Below are 10,204 nucleotides of genomic sequence, written 5' to 3' on the forward strand. Positions count from 1 at the left end.
CGCGAACACTTGCATTTTCCTATCAACAGTGGAAACAACTTAAAATACTCTATCATTTCTGGTCAATCAGAAAATAATAATACATTATTCGCAACTACGTTTATTTGTGTAAACTCATAATAACAAGAAAACATTGTGCTTTTATAAAATAAAACAATCAGTAGCTAGCCTACGCGCTTTCATGATCTCCGTGAACTGGAGCGCGAGAACTGAAACAATGTAACCTATGTAGGCGAAAGCTTGAAATGTCCACTTTTAAACAAATTCGAATCGAAAGCAAAACCTTCTGATTATGTAATCCGTATGAAAGGTGCATTTCTCTCTAAAAGCGCATCTGCTTAACACCGGAGATAGAGATATGTTTTTAGCCGACACTTATAAAACAATAATTAATAAACAATTAAAATGCCTCGCTGTTTTTTCAGACACATTTATTATCATTCGCCTATAACTCACCTATAAATCACCTTTCTGTGGGCTGTGGTTCCAGAGACACAGGCTATAGCCTTTATGGCTCTTCTCATTCAGCACTGCGGGAAAAATATAAATTCCAGGTTCTAATTTGGCCTTAGAAAACCAGTAAAATCGACATGTTTTCCATATTAATTTGTGAATATTTTAAATGTTTAATAAAGGGACAAAAATTTGGCTAATCTAAACAAAAATCTGAAAAAGTCTATCGATATTTACTTTTTTGCGCAGCAGTTGCAGTTGCCAGTTCAAATTAAAATGTTAATGTTCAACTTTGCGTTTTAAAAAGACAACAACCGTTAATTTTTCGTTTTTCAGTTACGGTAAAAAAAATAGATAATAATAGCGCAAAACATTTGCGGAAATCTGCAATAATGGAAACGCGACTGACAGGCAATGATAGATATGAATTATGATGACTTGTTTGGTAAGCTTCTATTTGAAAAGTTTCTGTTAAAAAAAAACTCGCCAGGTTTTGCCTCAGTTATGAATTAAAATGTGTTTATTGCAATAAATGTAAACTGTAGAGATGCAATCTGTTCATTAAAATTATTTCAAATGGGGTTTTTTTTCAGTTTTTTTTTCTTTTTCTCCCCCGCCCCTTTGGCGGCCCTCAGTTCAATGTTCGGTTACTAAATTGGCCCTCACCTATGAAAACTTTGAGAACCCCTGGTTTAAAATATCTGTCATGAAAATGACAGCCAGTGTGTAAATTATTTTTTCAACAACGAATTGGAGTAAAAATATATAAACTTAGAAGTCAATGCAAAAACTGCCTTATGTGGAGTTTTCATGTTTGCATACAATTTGTTATTTGAGTGTTGATTATTATATCTAAAAATAAATAGGAACTGAATTTAGGCTAATAGTTTGTGCTCTGTTTGTACACCTTTAACATTATAGTAATGTGCAAGTAAGGGCTCCCTATATAGTTATAGCATAGCAGATATTTTTTAATCCTTAAGAAACTTTTAATTATAACTGAATTCATTTAAAGACAAGACACAATTTGTTCAGTAAACCACTGTTTAATAATAAATAAATAAATAAAATTAAGTTTTCTCCCTCCCTGCTGTACCGAACCATGACATCAAAACCGATGTATGTATTAAACCGTCAGTTTTGTGTACCGTTACAACTAGGGGTCGACCGATTATCGGCGCCGATATTAAGCATTTTTATGGTTATCGGTATCGGCCATTTTCAAAACCGATTTGCCGATAAAATAATTTAATTTTGAAATGCGCTATATTTGGCTCTGACGCAACCACCTCTGTCGGAACTCACCACTCTGTAGAAAGACTAATGTCCCCGGCCAATCAACACGGAAAGCTGAAGGCACTGAAAGTTTTGCACTCTCACACCGAAAGCACTTGCAGACTGGAGCTGCTTCACTGATCACGCATCAGTTGTCTCTCAAAGTTAAGGCAGCAGCAGACTTTGCTGAAGAAGCAATAAATTACTACACTGAAGTTGCAAAACACCTCAATATAACAAGAGCCTGTGATCTCCACGATGCAGAAAACACAGACGGAATCTCGGAATCCAGTCATAAAAATGGAATTTACTTTATAAAGCGGAATGTCACGGAATTTGTCAACTTTTTGATGAATTAATAAAAAGCAAGTCAGTACAAATCAAATCGAATTTCAAACCGTGTTCATGAATCCTGCAGGTCTTTAAATGAATGGAGCAGACGTGTGATTTCATTTACCACACATACACACATTGGAGCACGCGTGACGCTTGCGCTGCATAAGCATTGCATAAACAAACATCATCTCCAGAGCCGCTTAGTCACTTCATGAGCTTTTTAATGCTTCAACTGAGAAAAGCTATCGTCATATCATAAACACACAGGAACTCAAAGATCTCCACAGCAACCCGTCAAAATAAGTTCATCTTTTCTTAGGGCCCTAAAAATTAAATTTTTGTTAAACTGTAAATAAATTGAATAAGTTTGATTTCAATTAATTAGAAATGCTTTTTGATTACAAAAATATAATTTAAAGATTAAAATAGAGTTTTACAAAATATTTACAGAATGTGGCTGGGTGCTTCCTGCAATTTTTAAGTTATTATTATTATTATTATAAATAACAGTTCTCAGATTTAAAGATATGTTTAAAATCATTTAAAGAAAGTATTTGTCAAAACCCTATGTTATTATTAATTTTGACATTAATTTATATTTTTACACCAGACATAGGCTATATATCGGTTCAAAATATCGGTTATCGGTCTACTTGATCTATAATAATCGATATCGGCATCGTCCCTGAAAATCACAGATCGGTCGACCCCTAGTTACAACCACTAGTACCATACTGAAATGCCTTAAACGGTACCAATACTCCTTTTCTGTAGTATTGATTCACCGATACCAGCTGTGCTTTTTCCCGCTCTTTTCTCTCCGACGGCGAATTGACACACAGCCGCCGCCTCTCTATCACTCGTCTTATTTGCTCCGATTGAAATGAGCATCATTTTGTTAATTCCCGCAGGTTTCTTGCTCGCACAAAAGCACATGCACCACTAAACTATATAAATAGTGCTCTCATAAAGCCTCTTCTCAAACAGCTCACGAGTACCAAATTGACTTGAAATTGTCAAAATGCCGTCTTGCCGAGTATTCAGGTAAATGCAGTCATTTTTGGAATGTAATAAGTTGAGAAAACACGTGTAACAGTAAATTGGATCACAAATTGACAGTAACCTAATAAACCTGTTGCTATCTGTCATGTTAATTTAAGAACAAAAGACAAAGTGAAAATCACTCGCTGCTCTTGACTAAATAACTTTTCTAACTTAAATTGTAAGCATGAATTAATCTATTCCAGTGTTATTTTACATTTTAATTACTTTAAATTCTGTAGTATTTCTTACATAAATATACTGTTAGACCCACCTGAAAAACTTGAAGCCATGTTTATTTCATTTGTCTCTTTATTGTATTGTATTTATTTGTGCTATCGTTTGCAATTTGTTCTTTTTTCATTACGGTTTATTTGTTTTTGTTTTTTTAAATGTAGTTCAACGATTCAAATAAGCTATTACAACAAAATTACCCAAATTATCCAAAAATTATGAGAAGATAATAAATGAGCTGTATGGCAGTATATATGGCAGTTTTCCCCATGGTATCAAAAGTAGAATATCAATATTTTTCAAGGTATTGCATCGAAGTTGAAAATTCCAGTATCATGGCAAAACTAATTTGAGAACACTAATGTGCTCTATATATGTATGTTGCTTGTTTATAGGGGAATAAAAGGATCAAATAAATCTGTTCATCATATGAAATGATTGATTGCGTTTCTTTAGAAGGCTTGAATTAAACTGCTCATTTCAAATGGCTTAATTACATAATGTCTTTTTGTATTTTTTAATGCTTTTGCTTGGGCTGTCAATGGATAGACAAAAATAATGAGAGAATATTAAAAATGTCTTAAATTTTTTTTTGAAGATGAACAAAAGTCTAATGGGTTCTGAACGACATGAAATTGGGTTATTTATTATACATTTTTCATCTTTGAGTGAACTTTACCTTGAACACATTATGTTATGGTTATTTGTTCTAATAGGGCAACTGTTTTAAATTTATTGGAGCTGCAGAGGGTGTTTCTGATTTATAAATATTCTAATTAAAATGTTTTTACTAATGATTTGATTTATTTTCTAAGGAACCTAAAAGGAAAGGTGTTGAAGGAATAATTGAAATCGAAAACCCGAACAGGATTTCCCAGAAAAGCAAGAAGGTTGTGGAAGTAGATGTCAATGCACCTAAAGAGCTCTCGCGTCGAGAAAGGTATGTGGGATAGCGTAAACTTGAGATTCTCAGAGTCAAATAAATGGTTGTTGCGTTATATACATCATGCTTCCCTGTGTAGGGAGGAGATTGAGAAGCAGAAGGCTAAGGAGCGATACATGAAGCTGCATCTAGAGGGGAAGACGGACCAGGCTAGGGCAGACCTTGCCAGGCTGGCTATTATCAAAAAACAGCGGGAGGATGCAGCAAAAAAGCGAGAAGATCTAAGGAAAGGTGAGCTGATAGCATTACGTCTTCTTATGCAAGATCAATGAATGACAACCTATATAACGGACGAAAGAAATTATATTGCTTCCTGTTTAGTTGTGTATACATGTTGAGATGCTGAAACCAGGCCCGCCATGACCTTTGATTTCACATGCCATATCAAAAAAACATACCATTGAAGCATATATTTTTTTACTTTCTTTTTGTTATAACTTTTTGCTTCATTATTGAAATATGGACTATATAAATAAATTGGAATTCATAATACATTATATAAATACATTTATAAATAAATTATTACATTTTAATAGAATATAGTTGGGTATAATGCAGTATTTACTTTCAGCCCATGCCCCTCATTCAAGTTTGTTTTGTTGGCCCTTCATAGTATAAAGTTCGGACACTTCTGCTCGAGATAATACTGATGGACTGGTTAAAGGGATGGTCCATCCAAAAAAAATGAAAATTGTCATTCGGTCTCACCCTCATGTTTCAAACTTGTCTGCATTTCTTCCTTCTGTAGAACATAAAAGATAATTTCAAAGAATGTTGGTAGGCAAAGATTTTTGGTTCCCATTGATTTCCAAAATATTAGATCACTAGCAACTGAAAAAAGCCCAAACTTTTTACTACAAAAATCAGACTTGTTGAGGTCCATGGGGCGAAAGTAAATCCCTTTTTATATTTCTTTTTTGGGTGAACTATCTCATTGATAGCTAGTATTGACAATGGTCTTGTCTGCCTTGTAAAATATAAATCTGTCTCTTCTTTTTCAGAAAAAGAAGCAGAAGAGACAAAGTCGAAACGCTAGCCCAAGCATCATCACACAGGACAGGGCTTTTCTGGGAAGGGAGGGAGGGAAGGGGACTAGTTGTTTAGAGGAAACAGCTCAGGGGTATACATACTTGTCATCCTTCCATCCATTCAAGGTTGGAGGGGCATTTGGACATTTCTAGGAAGTCAAATGGGAGGTGGTATATGGTGTTGGAGTTTGTTGGGTTACTCATTTTCAAAACCACCAAACTTCACTCACTTTATCCCTCCCCTGACATATTCACTGTGCTCAGACTCTAAAGCTGCTGGAGTTTATGCTCAATTTCTACATTTCTATGATGTTATCACCATTACGTTAAATTGGGATGTTATGGCAGAGTGAGCTATGGATGCAGGTGTACTTGCGTGAGCTGTTGTTTTCAGATAGGGAAGAAGCATGCTGTAGTGTGGAACAGTCAAACACTAAATAGACATTTAGTCTTTATGCATCGAATGACATCAACCCTTTTACTGTCTTTAATTTTGTCCACCTTTGTGGCCTCATTCTGTTTATGTTCCAAACAATGCAGCTCTAGTCGTTTAAAGGTTAATTGGAGGGTATATTTGGTTGTTAATTGGTGTAATCAGGACGTGCTTGGACATAATGCTGCAGCTAAATTCTTATTTAAAATGTTAATGTTTTTAAATACTTAAACACAATAATGTAGTCTTGGAACAAGGTGTCACTATCAACAGGACAGTATAAATGTAACTGCTTCAGCACTGGTGACTGAGCTGATTCATGTCTCCGCAACACCTCAGCATTTCAACTTCTATAATACCCCTTTACTCAGGGTTTTGCATTTCTCTTGAAGTGGGACCCTTGTTTTTGTCACTACCAGACCCACTGGTGTGTCCTCATAATATTTTGAGTTTTATGCTTTAGCCCGCTGCTGGGACCTGACTTGCCTTGACTGTTTCAGGAAAGCAATATTACCTAGATAATGCTGATGGTGCAACGTTTTGTTTTTTTCCAGCTCTTAAACACAATTATTTACAGTGTTTTAACGTTTGTAATGCATTTATCAGTACCGAAATATGTATTTACTTGGGGTATTGATTAGAAATTAGTGGAATTCTTTATTTGAAACTTTGTTGTATACAAATAAATAAATTGGTAAATAAATAGTGTTTTTCCTTGTGATATTTGAGCAGAAATAAAAAAAAAATGATGAAAGCTAAAAGTCAATTTTTGGTAGCTTTATTCTAACCACCTTTGACCATCTACAATTGATAAAGCTAGACATTTAGAAAGCTTGCAGACTTTTTTTCCAGTCCATAGATTGGGAAATTGTGATGATATAGAAATGATAGCTGTAGAAAGGAAATGAGTTTAGCAGGTCATTCAATTTAGAGGCTGTGAAAAATCGAAAGCTGGATGAAAATGAGATCTGCTAGAAATTATTGTATTAAAGCATTTCTTGTATTTAGCGATCATCAATAAAATGTGTTTATTTAAAAGTAGTGTAAACGACCTCATATCTTGAAATCAAACAGCATGTGTTGCCGTTGCTTTTCTCAGCCCTGATGTGGATGGACCGCGCTTGTGGTCGAAAAGATATTTTCTAATTTTCAATACTGTATAATAATAATTGAGCAATGATTTATCATTCTAAAGTGAATCAATAGGATTGTTGCAAAAATTTCAAGAGATCGATATGTCAATCCGTGTTATTTAAATAACTGAACATACACCAGATCTTAGGTCAGTACGTTGTTATGAATTAAAATTCAGAATTATTACTATTCAGAATTCATTTTAAAGTTCTCATGTTGGTAGAATACAAACCAAACAGAGCTCTCAGATCCGAAGTATCCATCAGGCCAGTTAATAACAGGTAAATTCAAAACAGTCCTTAAATGGGGAGCTATGTCCTGCAGGACGTACAGGGTCGGCACCACGACCAACAAAGTGAGTCTGCAGGCGGGCTATGTTAAGGCCACTGAGGTCAACTAAGAAAGTCTTGTGCTCCCTGTCAGCTCTGTAACTACAACGGATGGAGGCGGACCATGACCTCTTTGTCGACCCTGGAGGTCGCTAGAACTCTGTGTGCTCTGTCACAACCAAGAAGCCCGCCCCAAACGTTGTGTACTCCCTGGCTCTGCTCTCCCATGGTCCTCTTTCTCCCTGTGGTCTCCTGCTCCGCCATGGCACCCAGCTCCGCCAGTTCCATCATGGTGGTCTCCACTGGCACCATTGTGGTGGTGTCTAGCTTTGCCAGCTCCACCGTGATGGTAGTCAGTTCTATCTGCCCCAACTTGGTGGTCTTCAGCTCCATTTTCTGCACCACCTTGGTGGGATCCTGCTCTGCCAGCTCCATCGTGTTGGCCTTCAGTTCCATTGGCTCTGCTGTGGTGGTCACCTGTTCTGCCCTGCTCTGCCCTGGCCACCTGCTCTGCCCTGGCCACCTGCTCCGCCCTGCTCTGCCCTGGCCACCTGCTCTGCCCTGGCCACCTGCTCCGCCCTGGCTACCTGCTCTGCCCTGGCCACCTGCTCTGCCCTGGCCACCTGCTCCGCCCTGCTCTGCCCTGGCCACCTGCTCCGCCCTGGCTACCTGCTCTGCCCTGGCCACCTGCTCTGCCCTGGCCACCTGCTCCGCCCTGCTCTGCCCTGGCCACCTGCTCCGCCCTGCTCTGCCCTGGCCACCTGCTCCGCCCTGCTCTGCCCTGGCCACCTGCTCCGCCCTGCTCTGCCCTGGCAACCTGCTCTACCCTGGCAACCTGCTCTACCCTGGCCACCTGCTCTGCCCTGGCCACCTGCTCTGCCCTGGCCACCTGCTCTGCCCTGGCCACCTGCTCTGCCCTGGCCACCTGCTCTGCCCTGGCCACCTGCTCTGCCCTGGCCACCTGCTCTGCCCTGGCCACCTGCTCTGCCCTGGCCACCTGCTCCGATCCTGGCCACCTGCTCCGACCCTGGCCACCTGCTCTGACCCTGGCCACCTGCTCTGACCCTGGCCACCTGCTCCGACCCTGGCCACCTGCTCCGACCCTGGCCACCTGCTCCGACCCTGGCCACCTGCTCCGACCCTGGCCACCTGCTCCGACCATGGCCACCTGCTCCGACCCTGGCCACCTGCTCCGACCCTGGCCACCTGCTCCGACCCTGCTCCGACCCTTGCCACCTGCTTTACCCTGGCCACCTGCTCTGCCCTGGTCACCTGCCCTGTGCCCTGGTCACCTGCCCTGTGCCCTGGTCACCTGCCCTGTGCCCTGGTCACCTGCCCTGTGCCCTGGTCACCTGCCCTGTGCCCTGGTCACCTGCCCTGTGCCCTGGTCACCTGCCCTGTGCCCTGGTCACCTGCCCTGTGCCCTGGTCACCTGCCCTGTGCCCTGGTCACCTGCCCTGTGCCCTGGTCACCTGCTTTACCCTGGCCACCTGCTCTGCCCTGGTCACCTGCCCTGTGCCCTGGTCACCTGCCCTGTGCCCTGGTCACCTGCCCTGTGCCCTGGTCACCTGCCCTGTGCCCTGGTCACCTGCCCTGTGCCCTGGTCATCTGCCCTGCCCTGGTCACCTCCCCTCCCTGGTCACCTGCTCTGCCCTGCCCTGGTCACTTGCCCTGCCCTGGCCTGGTCACCTGCCCTGCCCTGGCCTGGTCACTTGCCCTGCCCTGGCCACATGCACCGCCTTGTCTCGAAGCCCTCTTCCACTCCGGGATCCAAGTAGAATCTAATTTGTTCCTTTGTTATATTTCTTATGAAACTTATGATTGCTGTTATTTTTATTCTGTAAAGAACTTTGAATTACCACTGTGATTGATAGCACCTTGACACACCGTGACTTGGGGAGGAAAAAACTTCCAATGCGGCTTGAGTAGGCCTGCAAAAAATGACCAGGGTAACCACAGTTTGCCTTAATTACTTAAGTTATTGTTGTATTTTTATTAATTTATTCTTTGAAAGCAAAAGTGATATTTGTAGTAAATATTGTATTTATTGGTGTTGCAGAGCGCCCCCTGTAGGAGGCTCCATCTCCCCCCTCATATTTACTTCGGACATTCCACTGGTTTCAGTTCATTGTCTTAACCGCATTGTTTCCCAAGGTAATTATTTGTGATGACACGCCTTTTTATAATATAAAAAATTATTTCCCCTTTCATCTTTTTCACATCCTGCTGTTTGCACACACAAACAGTGCATTTGTAATGGTTGTAATGTGATGGACACTTGATTGCCTAAGGACAATTTATAAGGATAATAAGAATAATTGATTCTCTTTCTAAAGCCCCTATACCCCCACCTCACTCCTGGCTCTGGTAGCTGGACAACACAAAAAAAGGCCAAAAATCCATTTTCTAAATGACAAAGCTACATTTTCAGCATCATTACTTCATTCTTCAGTGTCACATGATCCTTCAGAAATCATTCTATATGCTGATTTTGTACTCAAGAAACAATCAATGTTTAAAAAAAAACGTTTTTGTTGCTTTTGTGGAAACCAAGATACATTACCAAAAAATCCTTTACCATTTAAAAGTCTGATGTAAGTTTTGTTATACCTAATGTTGTTAAATTAATGTTGCATTACTTTAGTGTCATGTGTCTGTGTTACCATGATGGTGTTTTGTATTTGTGTGAATGACTACTTCAGTAGGTTTGGTATATTACAAGGCCTATCAGTTAATGATATAGTTGTTGTTGTTGTTGTTGTTTTTCCTGTAAATTTGCTAAATCTGTAAAACCTGAAATGTTGCTACTGTATTTTTTAAGGTTAATTTCCGGAAACTACAGCTGCCAGTTTTTTTTACTGTAATTTAAATTTAAAAAAATTAACAGTGTAATTTAAATGACATTGGTTGAAGTAAAAGTTCCAACAAAATGTCTGGTCATGATTATTAATGTGTTTTTTTTTTTTTCTTATATAGCAAATGAAGGCTGTGCAAATCT

At 39.9% G+C, this 10,204-nt stretch overlaps 1 protein-coding gene across 2 annotated transcripts in view; it reads left to right on the top strand.

The window, feature by feature from the left end:
- Positions 1-6,781, top strand: part of pdap1a (pdgfa associated protein 1a) — a 30,096-nt gene extending 23,315 nt beyond the window's left edge. Inside the window, exons 5-7 of one of the 2 annotated variants that reach the window (XM_077201063.1) lie at positions 4,155-4,279; positions 4,362-4,513; positions 5,284-6,504. In XM_077201063.1, coding sequence (XP_077057178.1) covers positions 4,155-4,279; positions 4,362-4,513; positions 5,284-5,318 — 312 coding nt within the window. In that variant the 3' untranslated portion in view covers positions 5,319-6,504. Of the gene's footprint in view, positions 1-4,154; positions 4,280-4,361; positions 4,514-5,283 lie in introns of both variants that reach the window. The other variant, XM_077201062.1, reaches the window with a different exon arrangement.
- Positions 6,782-10,204: the final 3,423 nt, after the last annotated feature.

This window comes from Siphateles boraxobius, unplaced genomic scaffold (genome assembly GCF_051911475.1).
Source record: "Siphateles boraxobius isolate OS27281-9 unplaced genomic scaffold, OSU_SipBor_1 46, whole genome shotgun sequence".
NCBI classification, from domain to species: domain Eukaryota; kingdom Metazoa; phylum Chordata; class Actinopteri; order Cypriniformes; family Leuciscidae; genus Siphateles; species Siphateles boraxobius.